The 20,938-nt window shown below is 41.0% G+C and overlaps 1 protein-coding gene across 1 annotated transcript in view; it reads left to right on the top strand.

Moving 5' to 3' along the window:
• Window positions 1–20,938, top strand: part of SH3GL2 (SH3 domain containing GRB2 like 2, endophilin A1) — a 170,522-nt gene that overhangs the window by 118,810 nt on the left and 30,774 nt on the right. Inside the window, 1 exon segment of the mRNA XM_047098158.1 lies at window positions 6,880–6,952. Coding sequence (XP_046954114.1) covers window positions 6,880–6,952 — 73 coding nt within the window.

Consider the following 20,938-nt stretch of genomic DNA (forward strand, 5'->3'; position numbering starts at 1 on the left):
TTGTTTATGTTTTAGTTTTAAATGGTGTCTGTTGCTTACAAGATCTGTTAAATACAGACTAAAGTTCTTACTGTGGTATAGATATCTTGTAGATATGTTTATTGAGAAGCTGCAGATTTTTTGTCAAGAGGAAGTTCTAGAATTTGAGGATCTGTAATTCCTTCTTAAATCTCCATCTGTTGCTGCAGTGATACTGTGGTTTCGTAGGTGTGTGTACGTGTGTGTGGTTATATTCATTAATTCATATGGTATATCCGTAAATGCGTCCTCCTTGTACAAAGTGTTGTGGTGGGCATCAGGAATACAAAGATGATTAAGGCACAGTTCTTGCCATCAAAGAACTTCCAGTTTTGATGGAGGAAATGTGGCTTACAGGACATGGTGTTTGGCACCCTGTGGAGATTCCCATGGAAGACCTAGCTCAGGTTGGTTAGATTGGTGGAAGCTTCCTAGAGCAGAGGGTGCCTGAGCTAAATGCTACAATTTTCTCTTGCCCTGCATATAGGAGGAGTGTAGTGTCCCTTTTCGCAGCATGAAAAGTATCTTGGGAAATCTCTTTTCTTGAAACCAGAAGAGGTCATATGGTTGGAAATGTGGTTGTAAACGACTTCAGTGAGAATGGAATTCTTAAGGGCTGCCTCCAATTTTAAGACAAGCAGGATGTTGGAGAAGAATGGGAAGAAAGCCGTTCCATGTGAAAGTGTGAAAGAGTGGGTTGTTGGCAGAGTGGGATGTGGGGAAAAGTCAGAAATGAATGTCCATGGTCATCATCTTCATACACTTAATTAGTCATTGGGTGGAGGGGGGTTGTTACAGCTTTCTATCCAACTCCAAGTGGTAGAAATAGAATTAATGAGTAGGAACTGTGAAGAGATAGAGTCAGGCTCAATGTATGAAAGAACTTCTGGTTCTCAGAGCTGCTTAAAAAAAGGAAGCCATGGCTATAACTGAATTCCCCGTCATTGTCCATGTTTAAGCAGAGGCTAAAATCACCTTGTGAAGTGGTGTGAAGCACACTAGTCATCATCTCTTGAGTATTGTGGCAAGTAATTTGGAACTAATAACGTCACAATTAAATAATACCACTGGATTGAACTCTGGCGATTGATCTCAAATGAAGAAGGAAGGAGTAGAGTCTGGGCCAGCACACTCAGAGTAAAACATATGTGAGCACACCCTTTGGAGTCTGTCATGACTATGAATGTCTTTTTCATGGACGTGGTGGTAAAACAGAAGGTGTGGATGACTGTACTAAGACCCTCACTCACTGGTATACTTGTAAGATGGGTAAGAGCCCCAGACAAGATGAGCTCTAAAAACAGCTTTCTGGTGATCCTGAAATTCAGGGAAGTCACGGTTCTTCTCAGCTGTGTGTTTACAATATACTTCCATGCTGATACTCATTAAAGGTAATGCCTGTGAAGATTAGCAAAAAAATACGTTGGGGAAATCTCAGCCTAATGCCTTGTTTATTTTTGTTTTTCAACACACTATTAATCAGGCTTTCCAAATACCAGATAACTGCTAGAAAGCAGAGCAATTTGGGAACAGGTACATTAATTCTTCTGAGCCAGTAGGGAACTATTAAAACATCCTTATTGGGCCAGACTGTATCTTACTGCCAGACAAACTTTCCCAGGGTACTGATTCCATTATGTCTCTGTGACTTGCTTAATTAGGTGTCTCATTCAGGGTTCTCATTAAGTGGGTACGTGTGCATTCTTAAAAGGTTCATTTTCTTAACTTCAGTGATAGAAAAATTAAGATTTTCAAAAGATTTAGTGTTCATATGGCATATAACTGTGAGTTACCCCATGTCCGAGTGGATGCTTAATTCATCTGTTTATTATTGATCACCAAACCTACACACTGTCCTGCTCCGTTTTAAGATCTTTTAATTTTTTTTCTTAAACTCTGCTCCTGCCTCCCTGTGACAGCATCTGGGATGATGGAGTATCTGACAGTATAAAGTCATATCTTTAATTCTTTTTTTGCCCCACAAAGAATGCTGTATAGTTTGTGTGTGTTGCCAGCTAAGTTCAGGATGCAATGTCTACTTTTTCTCTAGTGGAAAAGGTAATATTCAGATGCCTCAGAACAAAATCATATTCTAGTCAATGTGGTGCCTTTTGGTTCTGTTGTGTCTTATCTCTAGAGGCTGGGGAAGCTGATGAAATGTTCAGCATCCATAGATTCACTGTGGCACACATTGGTGAAAATAGAACCTTAGCAAGGGATTGGTAGACTTCTTCTGTAAGCATATTAGGCTTTGTGGGTCAGAGAGCTTCTGTAGCCTCTGTTGAAACTTCTCATCTCCACTATTGAAGAGCAAAAGCAATTATTGATGGTGCCTAAAAGGAATGAGCATAGCTGTGTTCCAGTCAAATTTATTTAAAGACACTGAAATTTGAATTTCATGTCATTATTATGTGCAATGAAATGGTAGTCTCCTTTTGAATTTTCCCAATCACTTAAAAATATAAAAACAGCTAGTGACCCAGATTTGGCCCACTGGCCATAGTTTGCCAACTCTTGCTTTTCTTGATGAAGAAAAATGTTATAGTGAGTACAGCAGGTTAAGAGAGCTATTTTTCTCCCTACCCAAAGATGTAAATCACAAGACTAGATCGTGGAGGGAGAACCTTCTGATTCTAAAGTATGAGTGTTGCTAAAATCCTGGTTATTGAGAAAATTGAGGAAAAATGACCAGAAGAATATATGTCTATGCTTTTACCTTCAGAAAAAAACTTACATTGAGTTTTTATGTCTTGAAAACATGCCTATTTTTATACATATTTACAGTTTCACCTCTAAACAGGCTTCCCTAATGACTCCCTACCACCATCCAGACAAAGTTAGTTAAAGAAATGCTCAGGAGCTCACAGGAATGGAAGTTGTAATTTAGGATGCATCAAAACTTTTTTTCAGGTAATCGAAAAATTTGGGGGTTGAGGAAATCTTTAACTGTATAAGTTCAGAGCTAAACTGTTGTCCTCAAATGGGAATGAGCCCTTGAAAGGTATGATAAATTATTTAAGTGGAAATCTTAGTACATATTAATGATATCGGGCCTATTAATAAGAGAATATGTGCTTGGACAAATCCAGTTTAAGTGTATATATATATAGCTCCCTAGCAAGTACCTAATAAGTCATACTCAAGGTTCTCACAGAGTACTGACCCCCCAGCCTTTCTGTGACCACCAAAACACAGCATAGTTTATCAGAAAGACTCTGAGACATTCTTAGCAATGACACAAATGGAAAGAAGCTAGAATTTGGTCAGCCTGCTACCTGCAGATGGCCATCATTCTGTTTAGTTCCTCCGTCAGTCTTTCTTAGAAAATCTCTGACCCATGACCTTTGAACTACTTTTCTTCCCGTCATAGCTATAATGGGTCTGTGACCTCAGATAGTTTATTTCCGTTCTCCGAGTTCAGACTTGCACGTTTAAAACATGAAGGCTTTGGATTAGATGCTCTTGTAGTCTCTGTTCTTTATCAAGTGACATCTGTCAGAGTAAAATCAAGAGCAAGAGGTAGTGAATGAATTTGCTGATAAGCTGTTCTCTGAGATATTTCTTGTGAACGCTGTATATAAGTAAATATATTATATGGATGAAGTTGTTTTCAGAAGTGGATTTCAAGTGAATTTTGTTTTATGATCTGATCAAATGGGTTTGGCTAGAGCTTGTTTTATGGTGATATATAGCTTAGGTAACTAAAAGTGTTGAAGGAATCTGCCTTGTTGGGCAGAAAAAGTCTATAACAATCTCAGGGTGGTATGGACTCCTTCGTGGAAGTTCCCTGTCAAACCACAGGGAACACTGGATAGTTTTTATTCCTACTTCCCTTTGAAGATTGATTTCCACATTGGGAACCAAACTTAACACTCGAATATTGGCATCGCTGTTCTGTGTCTCCCCTGAGACCACTGGCATTTGCCAAGCTAGTGGCTCTATTAATAGAGCCTGAGTAGTTGAGCTGTGTATTTAAAGAGCCCAGAAGGGAAAGGGGGTTCCATACCCCAAATCAGAACCATTTTTCACACCTTCCTTGCTGACCACTCTGTGGACCACTCCAAATATGCACTTCTGGTGTCCAGCCTCTGTAGAGAAGCCTGTGTAACTCAGGGCTTGTAGCCAAACAGCTCAGTGTCGGAGAGCCTCCCTTTTGCAGATGCCCAGGGTAGAATAGTTCTTGTGAATGAAGTTTCCACAGACTTTGACGACTTAAAAAAAACAACACCACCAAAAAACCCCCCAGAAGATGGGATGGCAGGTGTTTCCCTCCTGCTCCTGTGTTGTTGGCCACTACTAGATAGATCCCCAGCCCCATCTGGGGGATGTTATAAAGAGGCTTGCAGCTCTGACTTGTGCTCTTCCTTCATTTGGGAGATGTTTCTGTTCCTTGTCCTTCTATGGGGAGCTTATTCTTGCAAAAAGTTACAGTGTGGTACTTAAGAACACTATCTCTGGAGCCATAGTTGGGTAAGTTTGTTAACCTCTCTGTATCTATTTCACAGGGTTTCTTAGAATTAAACTGTAAAGGTATTTAAAATTCTTAGAATGATTTCTGACAAGTAGAAAACACTTTATGATGATGCTGGGCATAATTATGATTGAGGGCAGATATGGGGGAAAGTTAGAAGTGGTTAGCATCCTAGTAGCAGATGACTTCAGAATATAAAATGGTCAGTTCCTCTGGTTCACTCTCTTAGACACCTTGAACTTTAGAATTGTTTCTTCCCATCATAGCCACACAGGATCTTTGGATACACATTTGACATCCAATTCCCTTATCCCTATCATGTAGTCTTTAGGAGATCTGCGTTTTCCTCCTGTCATGAATGTAACCTGGACTTTTAGCATGTTTGTTGTGCACACAACCCTTAATTCACTTCCATGACATTGGGTACATAGTGGTTGATTGGTATTCTGCTAATACTGCCAGTACTTCCACATTTGGCCATGCAAGTCCTGTACTGCACAACTCCAGGGAACCCCTGCCCGCTATAGTACTAAACACTACTTGGTACATGGTCAAACTTAAGGCATATTCCTAACTCAAGTCAACCAGAAGGACATGGTACATGTCCTATGAGACAGGCATCTCTTAAATAGGAATGCTTCTTGAGGTAATTTTATCCCATGATAGCCCCACAAGAAAAGTGTTCTCCTCTGTTAATTACAATAATAGGAAACTCCTTACACACACAATATGACTGCCATAGAATAGGAAATTATTAAGTATTGAAAAACCAAACTGAAAGATAAAATCTTCTGATGGTTTATGGTTTGGTTTCTGATTATGAAAGATACTTAACCTATCCATAAAAGGCTGATTTTATATGTAGTTGTATAGTATGTTACTCAAAAATTTCTTGGAATTGACAGAGGAGCTCTTGAACTCCAGTTAAAACATAACAGTAAAATCCCCGTGGGCTTAATTGATATCTGCAATTCTACCATCAAAAATTTCTTTCACTCCTATCTATATCATTTATCCCACACACGTACCTTGGATAGGAGGATGCATTTGTTTTTGTCAGTAATGTACCCTGTAGAGTGAGTGAGTGGACCACCCATGTTGATAAGGAAAGCATTTTATTGGGAAATGTGGAGTGGATCCACACAGACTCTTCATGTAGGGAGGAGGGCCCAACAGAGAGAGGACATGCTGACCTGCTGAATGCAAATGCTGACCATTCAAAATTTTGCAGATAGAGACTGTAGGATTGGGATTTTTATTTGGAATGAACCAAAAATTCAAGGATTGATTAGAAGTGTTTGCTCAAAAGTTTTATATACTTAGGATATCCTCAGAAGTTAAATAAAAATGTTCTATCTCGTACTTGAATAAACAGAGTTGATACTGCATTTTTCTTTCTTTCAGCCCCCAAACCTGTCACCATGCCTGGCCTACTGTAGACATCCTATAAATGCCTCTGGAACAAAATATGATTCATGATCTCCACCTTTTCTTTTTCTTTCTTTCTTTTTTTTTTTTTTTTACCTTTGTAACTTTTATTTACATTTATTTTATGCTGAATTGATTATTGGGCCATATGTGTTTGTTTCTTTAGTTTTTTTCCCTGAGCTGTGTGTCTGTGTGTGTACACACACCTGTGCACATGCAACGTCCTCTTCTGGTTTAGGAATAGTTTGCTCTTTTTATTTTTTTTTTTTAAATTTTTTTTTCAACGTTTTTTCATTTATTTTTGGGACAGAGAGAGACAGAGCATGAACAGGGGAGGGGCAGAGAGAGAGGGAGACACAGAATCGGAAACAGGCTCCAGGCTCCGAGCCATCAGCCCAGAGCCTGACGCGGGGCTCGAACTCACGGACCGCGAGATCGTGACCTGGCTGAAGTCGGACGCTTAACCGACTGCGCCACCCAGGCGCCCCAGTTTGCTCTTTTTAGTAAGAGTTATCTCACTGCAGCAGAGTGAGCTCATGTAGGGGTTAATCTGACTATGAGCTCTATAAAGTGAATATAAAGATTTTAACCTCTTGATTTGCATGATTTTTGGGGGGTTTCTGGGTCAAGTTAAGAGTAGACCATTTTCAGAGATTACCTCAGGCCATTTAGGGGAAGAGGAAGCCATCTCCACCTTATTTTGCCAGAAGATAGTGAAGTATATTTTGAAACAAATTTTAGGAAATTCCAGGTTCCTCTTTGAATAAACAGGGTTTCCACATCTTGATGGAGCTGAGCTGAATGCAAAGCCATTCTTCCTACTGGAGCATCTCCGGCCCCTCACTGTCCACTGCAGGACTGGTTCTGTTGCTGCACCAGTGGTTGTAGATCTACTCAAGCAAGAGCTAAGGTGCTAAAGTGAATAATTCTTGTGACTTAGAATATTTATTTTCTTATTTCAGAAAGTGGATGTCACCAGCAGGGCTGTGATGGAAATAATGACTAAAACAATTGAATACCTTCAACCCAATCCAGGTAAGGGACCACTTTATATATTCAGGGTATCCCTCCAGGTAACTTGTAGTTTCTCTTTAATAGACATTTAAGTTTGGTGTGCTTCTACTTTCTCAGCCCACCTTTCTGGAGGGCTTGGTATATGGCACTTTGAGGAGGGAGGACTTTTTAAGGCTCACACTGAGGTAACTGAAGGAGTCTGTCATATTTTGTCTGACTCTAGGATATTTAGCAAATGGTATAGCATGGACAGCTTGGAAGCCACATCATGTCAGGGTAGCCACAAGCTGTTAGTAACCAAACTTTAATTTGCAAGGGATGGTAAGAAAAAAACGGGATAATTTTAAGATATGATACAGCTATTCCTATAAGGTGTGAAAGAGTAAAAAATTTTTGTGAAATACAGAGGGTTTCTTTCATACAGCATCACTAAAGTTTTTGGAGGGTTGTTCCTAATTCCAGTTCTTCTCCCAGTACATTGCAGGTCAGCATTTGTTTCTGCTAACTTGTTACACTCTCAGAGAAGGAAGTTTTAATAGAGATAATGGATCTACCCCTTGAAAAGAGAACCAGGCAGAACTGGGCAGTGTCTATAGGCACAAGGTATAACAAAGCAAAACAGCCACTGTCATCGACCTCCTCACTACTCTTCCTGACATCAGTTCCTAACTTAGAACTGATAGAAGCTTGAAGCAAGGCTGGATGTATTTATGTGAAAAGTATGAATATTTAGAAGACTGCTGCTTTCTTTTGGGACTAGTTTCTTTGGGAGTTTCAGGCTGGGAGACCAGTGTATTTGGTGGTCCTAGGGAAGATGGTCTAGATACTGTGTCAGCCCTCGTGTGTTTGGATACAGAGCATTGGTGGGCAAGAGATGAAAAAAGGAGGTGTGGGGTAAGAGTGGGCAAGTGCAATAGTAAGTGCTGACCATCTCTACTGCCTCCTGCTGCTGACTGAGCTCTCATTCAACCTTTATTTACCTGTGACAGCACAGCTGCTGTTTCAAAAGATGAACACATTCTTGATTTTTTTTTTCTTCTTAAAATACATCAGAGATGGGAATATATACGGAAGGAAAATACAGAAGGAAATACAGTATCCTGTAGGGTCGAGGAATTTAACTGATTGCGAACCAAATGGTTAGCAAATAAGGCAAAGAATAGCAAGAAATGAAGTTTCTAAGTTTTACCAGAGCCTTCTTTATGACCATTATATTCTGCAGAGATGCAAGGATCTCTCAGATGTTCATTTATGCCATAGTATTCCTATCACAACCGTGACAGGTCAGGATCTGAAGAGAGCTAGCTGCTCCACCTGCCTCACCATAAGGGATCAGTGCATAAGGGCAAGAAGTTTGTGTCTTCATCTTGGCACAGAACTTTTGAAGTACTCTCTGATCTCCTGGGATTTACACATGACTTGTGCTGGTAACTCAGTGTGGGGCTAAGATAATGATAGGGTAAGGGAGGGAGAATATACTGTTTATTGCACATTAATGCATTTGTAAGACAGTGCTAATTATTTACACTGTGTCAACTCTACAAGTAACCATTTTTTTTTTCTGATTGTAAAAATAAAGCACAGGTGAACAATTCATAGTTATGGAAAAGAGACTAAAAATCCATTGTAACATAAATCTGTAGTGTAAGCCCATCAGTGTTCCTGAGTATAATGGAACTCTGTTGTAGGTGGGTACAGTGTGTTGAATGGTATGCCCCCTCAAAATTCAAGGCCACCCAGAATCTCAGAATATAAGACTGTTTGAAAATAGGGTCTTTTCATATGTTACTTAGTGATCTTGAGATGAACTCATTCTGGAGTCAGAGTGGGCCCTACATAAAATGACTCGTGTCTTTATAAGAAGAGAAAACACAGAGACATGGGAAAGAAAGCCAATGTGAAGTGGAGGCCAAGATTGGAGTGGTGTGGCCACAAACCAAGGAATTCCAGGAGCCACCAGAAGGTGGAAGAGGCAAGGAAGGGATTCTCCCAGAGAGCCTGGGAGGTGTTCTGCAGACACCTTGATTTCAGGCTTCTGGCCTCTTGAACCGTGAGAGAGTCAATTCAGTGTGTTGACTCACACAGTGTGTGGCAAGTTGTTATGCTAGCCCTAGAAAACTAATACAGTAGGCTAGCCTTATTTTCTGCAGGAAAAAACAAGGGCCCAAGAATTTAAGAAACTTTCCCAAAGTCGCACACTTAGAAGAGGATGGAGGCAGAATTGGAACCCAGGTCAGAGTGAGTACAATAGAAATTCAGAAAGGAGACAAATTATGGGATTGAGACTCATTTTAATAAAAAAGATTACAGGAGGAAGTAATGGGAAAGATAAGGATTTTTAAAAATGACATTTTTAGTCAGATGTTGAATGTGCTGATTAACTGTCAACATGTTTTGTGGCCATTTGAAATTTGAATAGACATTTGGCACCAAGAAGAACAATGAAGGCCATCACCGGAAAAATCCCAGTTTGGTTTTAGAAAAGGAGTTATTGGGATGCCTGGGTGGCTCAGTCAGATAAGCATCCAACTCTTGATTTCTGCTCAGGTCATGAGCTCATGGTTCAGGAGTTTAAGCCTCTCTTCAGGCTCTGTGCTGCCAGTGTGGAACCTGCTTGGGATTCTATGTCTCCTCCCCCCCGGCTCTAACCCCACTAACTTGTGTGCTTGCTCGCTCTCTCTCTCTCTCTCTCTCTCTCTCTCTCTCTCACTCTCTCAAAAATAAACTTAAAAAAAAAAAGCAGTTATATATGGGCAGGCCACAGAAGTGTCACCCAGAGGAGTTGAGAACAAAACACAATTTCATATAGTTATTCTATAGAATTTAGACAATCTGTATTTAATTGTTCTATGATAGATATGATTTACTTCTTCCCTGAATCTCTCACCCTAGGAGCAGACACTTGGCTGAAGCACTTTTGAAAAGTACATTAGTTCGCTATTCAAGTGTCCTTGACAAAGGTATGTAGCAGTCTAGCAAACACGCAGGCACCCAGTCATTAGGTACAGAAGAGCAGAGAGAATATTCTCAACTCCTATAGTTTGGTAAATACTTAGACCACTCAGCCTCTCAATGATGCTAGGAGCTGGGTCAACCAATATGTATCACTAGAGGCTGCTCCTGAATAAGCAAGATCGAGCTTGGGTCAGGGCAGAGACTGATGACAACCAACAGATTTACATGGACAGGCTGGTAGATTCAGTGGAAATTCATGCTTTGAAGGTACTTTGAGAATATCTTCCATCAGATTAATATTCTGAGATATGTTCTGGCTTTCAGATCTTGTGGGTTGTGGAGCATACACATCTTTAATATTTGTAAAACCCAGTTTGTATTGAAATGATGACCAAAGAGAGTTTGATTAATTTTCATGAATCTATTAATTTGCTCTACACTGTGTTTGCCCATATCCACTCTTACCCATTTCTGGAGTGAGATTTTTAAAAGGTACTTGCGATCACATAATTATTTTGCATAAAACCCTTCAATGGGTTTTCATTGCTTTTAGGACTAAGTTTAAAATTTCTAACTTGACTTAAAGGTCCTTCCCTGCATGGTCAGTTGGCCCTTTCCCCTCCACCTTGCAGGTAAATAGTACCCTCAGATCCAGGATAAAGGTCATTTAAAAGCCTTCCTTGACCCCTGGACTAGTTAGGTTCCCTTGTCAACTTCCCTGTCACGATTCCAGCTGCTTTTCCCTGGTGGCACATGCCATACTTACTATAGACGTGTGTGATGTGTGTACTTTTGTTTGTCTTCCTCTGTAAGGGCAGGACTGTGCCTGTCTTATCTCCACATCCCCAGCCCCCAGCTCAGTTCCAGACAGCAGTGGCACTAGGGTATTTGAACAAATAAATTATGAAACACAGTTGACAATCATTGGCTAATGTGATAAAACTGCTGTAATATAAAGAGAAGGAAAAGCTCTTCCTTTTCCCTCAACCATCGGCTCTACCTGTGTTACTAACACTTAGCAGATGCATTTATTTTTATGCAAAGGCCAACTTTAGATGCATTAGGGGTAGAAACAGGACCAAGATTGGGCCCCTGCCCTCTGATACTTCACAGCCTAATAGCATAAGATACATACACCCTGAGGAGAGCAGTCTAGAGGGCTTCACAGATAATTCCGTCTGGAAATCCCAGCTAACTGATGCAGTTAGGAAGGGAGAAAGGGGTCATAGGTCTGCAGGTCTTCCTCCAGTGTTTTACCACAGATTGTGAAATATTCTGAAAGGAACAGCGTAAACCAATACAAATTTGCGAGGCTGCTTAGGTAAGAAATAATTCGAACATGAAAAATACTGCAGCAGTTGTGAGCCCTTATATTCTTATGGCATCTAAGAGCAAAATCATTGGAGAATACAGATCAGTTTTCCTATATGAGTAGTCTAATGCCTTGTGGAGAAAAAAGTACTAAATCAGCATTGTCAAAAAGAAATAAGATGCCAGCCATATGTGCAATTCTGAATTTTCTAGTAGCCACGTTAAATAACCCAACATACCCAAAATTTAACAAATAAACTATTGACAAATTTTATATTTTTTTGTTCTTGTGCTAAGTTTTGAAATTCGGTGTATATTTCATACGTACAACACATCTCAGTTTGGACTAGTTACATTTCAAATGATCAATAGCCTCATGTGGCCAATGGTTCCCATAATGGACAGCTCTAGATAATTTACCATTCAAGCTATTTATTCTGTTTTGATGTATGTTTGATATTTAGCTCCTTGGCTTATGTACATTGGTGGTTATGTTTTCAATAAGAGAAATGGACTCTGGATTTTAGACCAGGATATCTTTAATTTTTTTTAACCTTCTGCAAATGTGTTACATGGCACTATACTGCAGATCTTCCCCTGAAATAGAATGAGAGACACGGCCAGATTTGGCTGTGTTTCCTTCCCAGCCTTAGCTTAGTGATGGTGACAGAGGCTTTTTCAGTTTGCACTAAGAAGTTGTTCTGACCCTGAGAAGTTGCATAATCCTATGCAAACTTCCAAGATGCATAGATAAAAAGCAGTTTGAACATGAAGAACACTGTGCACAGTCAAGGTTTGGTTCTCTACAGAAATGCGCTTCCCTTGAAGGCCTACATGGTTTAGCTTTCTCCAGCATGCCTCACATTGGGGTGTTAAATCGGGGTCATTTGGTGTCTATTCAGAATTTTTTAGTAATAATTTTAAATCTCATTTGAGGAATATTGCCTGTGGAAGTAAAAGTTAGCTATATTAATTTTAAATATCTCATTAATTCCTGGAAAGATATTACACCAAGACTGTTATACTTCTTTCCCACGGGCTCCTTCCAAAGATGAAAACACACTGATCATAAGATATTTGGTGACAGTGGGACTGAAAATCAATACATATATTGTTTGACATCTATGTATTCAAATTTGTGGCTCCACAACATACTGAAATTGCTGTGCTTCTTGGAGGGCAGGTCCTGAGTTGTATTCATCTTGTTTTGCAGGGCTCTTAGCATTGTGCCTGGTTCATTGTTTGCCCTCAATATGTCTTCCGATTAGACGCACAAATAAATGTATCTATTTTTATCTTAAAGAATGGGGATAATACGTACTGAGCCTGGTAACCAGAGCATTTCCTTTTCTAGGTCCTGACACTGAAAAGTAATGGAAATGCATAAAGGACAGATTACAAAAGTAATTGTGAGGAAAATATTGCCAAACTTGAAAGGAATAGGATCTTTCAAGGGTGGAAAACAAGCTGGGTGATATGTGGTATAATTCATACACTGTTTGTACTGAAAAGGCTAGAGGGTTTTCCTAGTTTCGCTGCATCTTTGGGAAAAATATTGAAAATTAATAGGTTCCTAATATATTTGAGGCACCTTAAATAATGTTTAAGTCAGCTGGCACTGATAGATGAATGATCTTCATTTTCTGTGTCTCTAAGGATTGCTAAAGCCAGACCTTATTTAAAATATACTTAATCATAACAGATATTAGGCATTTAAAATATGCATATATATAGAAAATTAAGCTAATGGAGTCTCAGTTTAATAGCCCTGAGCGTTTTGAGGCAAGCCTGCGCGCCCCTGCCTGTTGAGCATCCGCGGTGTTGAAGGCCTGCCGAGTTACCGGCGCCTCGCCGCGGTTCTTCAGCCACGGGCCCAATCTGAGTGAGGGTGCCTCTTAGGCAGACGCAGAGCTGAGGTGGGAACCCTGGCGTTCTGTGGAGAGTGACTTTTATTTTTCTGAGGAAATGTGAAGTGTGCCCTTGCCATGCGCTAACCTATTATTTTACCACCAAGATGCCCTTGGCACAGTCATCTACTCACTAGTGGACCACCCATCATCAGCTGGGCCTCAGGCTCCTTTGATATGATCCCTGCTCATTTAGACATCTTTACCTGCTGTTTCTGGGACTGTCCTGAGTCATTTGCCCTACCTCATTTAGCTGGGAAGATGGCGGCGTAGGAGGACGCTGGGCACCGTGTCCTGCTGATCACTTAGATTCCACCCACACCTGCCTAAATAACCCAGAAAATTGCCAGAAGACTAGCAGAACGGATTCTCCAGAGCCACGCGTAGACAAGAGGTCCACAGAAGAGGGTAGGAAGGGCGGAGAGGCGGTGCGCGCTACATGCACTAGCAGGACGGAGCCGGGGCGGAGGGGCAGCCCGCCGGCAAAGCAGAGCCCCTGAGTCTGGGTTGCAAAAACGGAGGGGCCGGACGGTGTGTGTTGGGATAGCAAGTGGGACTTAACATCTGGAAGGTTATAAGTTAACAGCTCTGCTAGGAGAGCGGGAGGGCTGGAGGACAACGGGAGGGAGAGTTGTTCAGCCCCGGACGACAGTGCGCAGCTTGGCGGGGAACAAAGGCGCTTGCCAGCGCCATCTCCCTCACCCATCCCCCAGGCAAAATCCCAAAGGGAACCAGTTCCCCTCAGGGAACTTGCTTGCACCGCTCAAACACCCAGCGCTGTGCTTCTGCGGATCCATCCCTCTAGCGGCGGGTCTGACTCCCTCCCGGTGCTGCAGGGCCCCTCCCGAAGCCGGTCACCTAAGGAAAAGTGAGCTGAGCCTGCCCCTCCCGCCCCTGTGCACCTTGCCAATCCACCCCAGCTTATATGCCAGATCCCCAGCACCACAAGCCTGGCAATGTGCAAGTAGCCCAGATGGGCCATGCCACCCCACAGTGAATCCCGCCCCTAGGAGAGGGGAACAGAAGATACACACCAATCTGACTGTGGCCCCAGCGGTGGGCCGCGGGCAGACATCAGGTCTGACTGAGGCCCCGCCCACCAATGCAAGTTATTCAGGACAGCACAGGGGAAGTGCCCCGCAGTCCCGCACCACTCCAGGGACTATCCAAAATGATGAAACGGAAGAATTCCCCTCAAAAAAATGTCCAGGAAATAACGACAGCTAATGAACTGATCAAAAACGATTTAAACAATATAACAGAAAGTGAATTTAGAATAATAGTCATAAAATTAATCGCTGGGCTTGAAAACAGTGTAAAGGACAACAGAGATTCTATTGCTACAGAGATCAAGGGACTAAGGAACAGCCAGGAGGAGCTAAAAAATGCTATTAATGAGCTGCAAAATAAAATGGAGACGACCACAGCTCGGATTGAAGAGGCAGAGGAGAGAATAGGTGAACTAGAACATAAAATTATGGAAAAAGAAGCTGAGAAAAAGATAAAAAAAATCCAGGAGTATGAGGGGAAGATTAGAGAACTAAGTGATGCACTAAAGAGAAATAATCTACATAGAATTGGTATTCCGGAGGAGGAAGAGAGAGAGAAAGGTGCTGAAGGTGTACTTGAAGAAATAATAGCTGAGAACTTCCCTGATCTGGGGAAGGAAAAAGGCATTGAAGTCCAAGAGGCACAGAGAACTCCCTTCAGACGTAACTTGAATTGATCTTCTGCACCACATATCATAGTGAAACTGACAAAATACAAGGATAAAGAGAAAATTCTGAAAGCAGCTAGGGATAAACGTGCTCTAACATATAAAGGGAGACCGATAAGACTAGTGATGGATCTCTCTACTGAAACTTGACAGGCCAGAAAGGAATGGCAGGAAATCTTCAATGTGATGAACAGAAAAAATATGCAGCCAAGAATCCTCTACCCAGTAAATCTGTCGTTTAGAATAGAAGGAGAGATAAAGGTCTTCCCAAACAAACAAAAACTGAAGCAATTCATCACCACTAAACCAGCCCTACAGGAGATCCTAAGGGGGATCCTGTGAGACAAAGTATCAGAGACATCGCTACAAGCATGAAACCTACAGACATCACAATGACGCTAAACCCGTATCTTTCTACAATAACACTAAATGTAAATGGACTAAATGCGCCAACCAAAAGACATAGGGTATCAGAATGGATAAAAAAACAAGACCCATCTATTTGCTGTCTACAAGAGACTCATTTTAGACCTGAGGACACTTTCAGATTGAAGGTGAGGGGATGGAGAACTATTTATCATGCTACTGGAAGTCAAAAGAAAGCTGGAGTAGCCATACTTATCAGACAAACTAGACTTTAAAGGCTGTAATAAGAGATGAAGAAGGGCATTATATAATAATTACAGGGTCTATCCATCAAGAAGAACTAACAATTATAAATGTCTATGCACCGGATACGGGAGCCCCCAAATATATAAAACAATTGCTCACAAACATAAGCAACCTTATTGACAAGAATGTGGTAATTTCAGGGGACTTTAATACCCCACTTACAACAATTGATAGACCATTTAGACACATGGTCAATAAAGAAACAAGGGCCCTGAATGATACATTGGATCAGATGGACTTCACAGATACATTTAGAACTCTGCATCCCAAAGCAACAGAATATACTTTCTTCTCGAGTGCACATGGAACATTCTCCAAGATAGATCACATACTGGGTCACAAAACAGCCCTTCATAAGTATACAAGAATTGAGATCATACCATGCATACTTTAGGACCACAATGCTATGAAGCTTGAAATCAACCACAGGAAAAAGTCTGGAAAACCTCCAAAAGCATGGAGGTTAAAGAACACCCTACTAAAGAATGAATGAGTCAACCAGGCAATTAGAGAAGAAATTAAAAAATATATGGAAACAAACGAAAATGAAAATACAACAATCCAAACGCTTTGGGATGCAGCGAAGGCAGTCCTGAGAGGAAAATACGGTGCAATCCAGGCCTATCTCAAGAAACAAGAAAAATCCCAAATACAAAATCTAACAGCACACCTAAAGGAAATAGAAGCAGAACAGCAAAGACACCCCAAACCCAGGAGAAGAAGAGAAATAATAAAGATCAGAGCAGAAATAAACGATATAGAATCTTAAAAAAACTGTAGAGCAGATCAGTGAAACCAAGAGTTGGTTTTTTGAAAAAATAAACAAAATTGATACACCTCTAGCCAGGCTTCTCAAAAAGAAAAGGGAGATGACCCAAATAGATAAAATCATGAATGAAAATGGAAGTATTACAACCAATCCCTCAGAAATACAAGCAATTATCAGGGAATAGTATGAAAAATTATATGCCAACAAACTGGACAACCTGGAAGAAATGGACAAATTCCTAAACACCCACACACTTCCAAAACTCAAACAGGAAATAGAAAGCTTGAACAGACCCATAACAGACCCAAATGGAATCAGTTATCAAAAATCTCCTCTAACAAATAAGAGTCCAGGACCAGATGGCTTTCCTCGGGAATTCTACCAGACATTTAAAGCAGAGATAATACCTGTCCTTCTCAAGCTATTCCAAAAAAGAGAAAGGGAAGGAAAACTTCTAGACTCATTCTATGAAGCCAGCATTACTTTTATTCCTAAACCAGACAGAGACCCAGTAAAAAAAGAGAACTACAGGCCAATATCCCTGATGAATATGGATGCAAAAATTCTCAGTAAGATACTAGTAAATCGAATTCAACAGCATATAAAAAGAATTATTCACTATGATCAAGTGGGATTCATTCCTGGGATGCAGGGCTGGTTCAACATTCGCAAATCAATCAACGTGATACATCACATTAACAAAAGAAAAGATAAGAACCATATTATCCTGTCAATTGATGCAGAAAAGGCATTTGACAAAATTCAGCAACCTTCTTAATAAAAACCCTCGAGAAAGTGGGGATAGAAGGAACATACTTATAGATCATAAAAGCCATTTATGAAAAGCCCACAGCTAATATCATCCTCAATGGGGAAAAACTGAGAGCTTTCCCCCTGAGATCAGGAACACGACAGGGATGTCCACTCTCACTGCTGTTGTTTAACATAGTGTTAGAAGTGCTAGCATCAGCAATCAGACAACAAAAGGAAATCAAAGGCATCAAAATTGGCAAAGATGAAGTCAAGCTTTCACTTTTTGCGGATGACATGATATTATACTTGGAAAATCTGATAGACTCCACCAAAAGTCTGCTAGAACTGATACATGAATTCAGCAAAGTTGCAGGATACAAAATCAATGTACAGAAATCAGTTGCATTCTTATACACTAATAATGAAGCAACAGAAAGACAAAGAAACTGATCCCATTTACAATTGCACCAAGAATCATAAAATACCTAGGAATAAATCTAATCAAAGATGTACAAGATCTGTATGCTGAAAACTATAGAAAGCTTATGAAAGAAATTGAAGAAGATATAATGAAATGGAAAAACATTCCATGCTCATGGGTTGGAAGAATACATATTGTTAAAATGTCAATACTACCCAAAGCTATCTACACATTCAATGCAATCCCAATCAAAATTACACCAGCATTCTTCTCGAAGCTAGAACAAGCATTCCTGAAATTCATATGGAACCACAAAAGGTCCCGAATAGCCAAAGTAATTTTGAAGAAGACCAAAGCAGGAGGCATCACAATCCCAGACTTTAGCCTCTACTACAAAGCTGTCATCATCAAGACAGCACGGTATTGGCACAAAAACAGACACATAGACCAATGGCATAGAATAGAAACCCCAGAACTAGACCCACAAACGTATGGCCAACTAATCTTTGACAAAGCAGGAAAGCATATCCAATGGAAAAAAGACAGCCTCTTTAAGAAATGGTGCTGGGAGAACTGGACAGCAACATGCAGAAGGTTGAAACTAGACCACTTTCTCACACCATTCACAAAAATAAACTCAAAATGGATAAAGGACCTGAATGTGAGACAGGAAACCATCAAAACCCTAGAGGAGAAAGCAGGAAAAGACCTCTCTGACCTCAGCCGCAGCAATTTCTTACTTGACACATCCCTAAAGGCAAGGAAATTAAAAGCAAAAATGAACTATTGGGACCTCATGAAGATAAAAAGCTTCTGCACTGCAAAGGAAACAATCAACAAAACTAAAAGGCAACCAGTGGAATGGGAAAAGATATTTGCAAATGACATATCGGACAAAGGGCTAGTATCCAAAATCTATAAAGAGCTCACCAAACTCCACACCCAAAAAACAAGAAATGGGCAGAAAACATGAATAGATACTTCTCTAAAGAAGACATCCAGATGGCCAACAGGCACATGAAAACATGCTCAACATCGCTCCTCATCAGGGAAATACAAATCAAAACCACAGATATCACCTCAAGCCAGTCAGAGTGGCCAAAATGAACAAATCAGGAGCCTATAGATGCTGGCGAGGATGTGGAGAAACGGGAACCCTCTTGCACTGTTGGTGGGAATGCAAACTGGTTCAGCCACTCTGGAAAACAGTGTGGAGGTTCCTCAAAAAATTAAAAATAGACCTACCCTATGACCCAGCAGTAGCAGTACTAGGAATTTACCCAAGGGATACAGGAGTACTGATGCATAGGGGCACTTGTACCCCAATGTTTATAGCAGCACTCTCAACAATAGCCAAATTATGGAAAGAGCCTAAATGTCCATCAACTGATGAATGGATAAAGAAATTGTGGTTTATATACACAATGGAGTACTGCATGGCAATGAGAAAGAATGAAATATGGCCCTTTGTAGCAACGTGGATGGAACTAGAGAGTGTGATGCTAAGTGAAATAAGCCATACAGAGAAAGACAGATACCATATGTGTTCACTCTTATGTGGATCCTGAGAAACTTAACAGAAACCCATGGGGGAGGGGAAGGAAAAAAAAAAAGAGGTTAGAGTGGGAGAGAGCCAAAGCATAAGAGACTCTTAAAAACAGAACAAACTGAGGGTTGATGGGGGGTGGGAGGGAGGGAAAGGTAGGTGATGGGCATTGAAGAGGGCATCTTATGGGATGAGCACTGGGTGTTGTATGGAACCAATTTGACAATAAATTTCATGTATTAAAAATTAAAAAATAATAGTTTAAAAAAAAATAATAGCCCTGAGCTACTAATCCCCTACCTGCATGTGGTGGTCCTGCCCTCTCTCTGTTTGTGTAAGTCCCTTTTCCCTCTCATTCACCCGACTGCAGGCTCACTGGTCTTCCAGTTTTTCTGGTGCTGCAAGCTCTTTTGTGCAGCAGGACTTGGCACTTGGATGTTCCTCCTTCTGGGAATGCCCACCTGCCACTTATGTGACACCTGTCTTGTTACTGTTACTCATCCTTCCTGCTTGTCCTAAATATCACCTTCTCCAAGAGGCATTCCCTGTGCCCCCTCTAAAACAGCTCCACTCCACTGCCACATTCTCATGATGCCTACAAGTGAGTCCTCTCCACAGATCTCTCCAATGGCTCCCATTTGTAATAACATTGAAAACCATTATTGTGGTCCAGGGTCCATGATCTGACTCAGGTCCTACATTCCTTTCAGTCTCCATCTGCTCCCTTGGCACCAGCATCTCCAGCCTCCCAGCCGTTCCTCAGATGCACAGCACCCCCACTCATCTGGACTGTGCCGGTCCTGCCTGAATCACCTACCTCCACCTCTTCTCAAAGTCTGCACTCAGATCTCCACTGGAGTATCATCTTATTTGTGCGGCTTTCCTGACCCTCTTGCTTAAAATGTCACTCCTCCTCACTCTCTAAGCCCTTCCTGTTTTATTTTTCTTCATGGCATTTATCACTCCTTAAATTTTTATTATATGTTTACTGGTTAAGATACTACTTGTGTCTGCCACCATAATGCAAGTAGCCTGAGTGTAGGATTGTTTTTCACAAACTATAGTCAGAGAGCCTACTCTTACCTTTTATTGTACTTCTTACAATATTTACTTTTTATTTTATTTGACTTGACTTGACTTTGGACTTTGGACTTGACTGTGAGCAGGGTAGGGGCAGAAGGAGAGAGAGAATCTTAAGCAGTCTCCATACTCAGTACAGAGCCTGACCCGGGGCTCAGTCCCACTATCATGGGATGGTGACCTGAGCTGAAATCAAGAGTCAGATGCTCAACTGACTGAGCCACCCGGATGCCCTGCTCCCCCCAGTATTTACTTTCATATGGTTTTTTTTTTTTTATTTGTTCAATATCCTGCCTTCCTCCATTCCGACTCCCTTATACATTCTGTGCATTCTCCACATAGCAGCCAGGTCATTCCATTAAAGATGTAAATCATATCATTCCTCTGCTTATTATTCGCCAGGAGCTTCCCAGTGAACTGAGAATAAACTTACTGTGAGGTCCGACATGATTTGGCTCCTGCTCTCTACCACGGAGCCCATGTTGATTCCTGTCCACTCTCACTGACTTCTTCTGATCCTCAGCCATGCTCAGCTTGTTCCTGCCTCAGGGTCTTTGCACATGAAGTTTCTCTGCCTGGAACTCTTCTCCCGGTTCCCACATGGCTGTTCTTATCACTCCACCTCCCTGTGCACTCCTTCCCTGGACACTATCTAAAGTAGCTTCTCCTTGTACCTCTCGTATTCCTTTTATTATTCTATCATCATTTGAAATGATAGTGTATTTTATCTTTTTAAAAATCATCTGTTCATCACCCACATTTCCCGTGTAGAATTTAATCTCTACCAGAGTAGAGAGTTTGTCCTGTTAACTATCTCTAATATCCACATAGTGGCCTCAGTATTTATTGAATCAGTGCTTTGTATCTCTCCCACTG

Source organism: Lynx rufus, unplaced genomic scaffold (assembly GCF_022079265.1).
Source record: "Lynx rufus isolate CCGP_SWC_20201006 ecotype Redwood Valley unplaced genomic scaffold, mLynRuf1.p SCAF_10, whole genome shotgun sequence".
Classification (NCBI taxonomy): domain Eukaryota; kingdom Metazoa; phylum Chordata; class Mammalia; order Carnivora; family Felidae; genus Lynx; species Lynx rufus.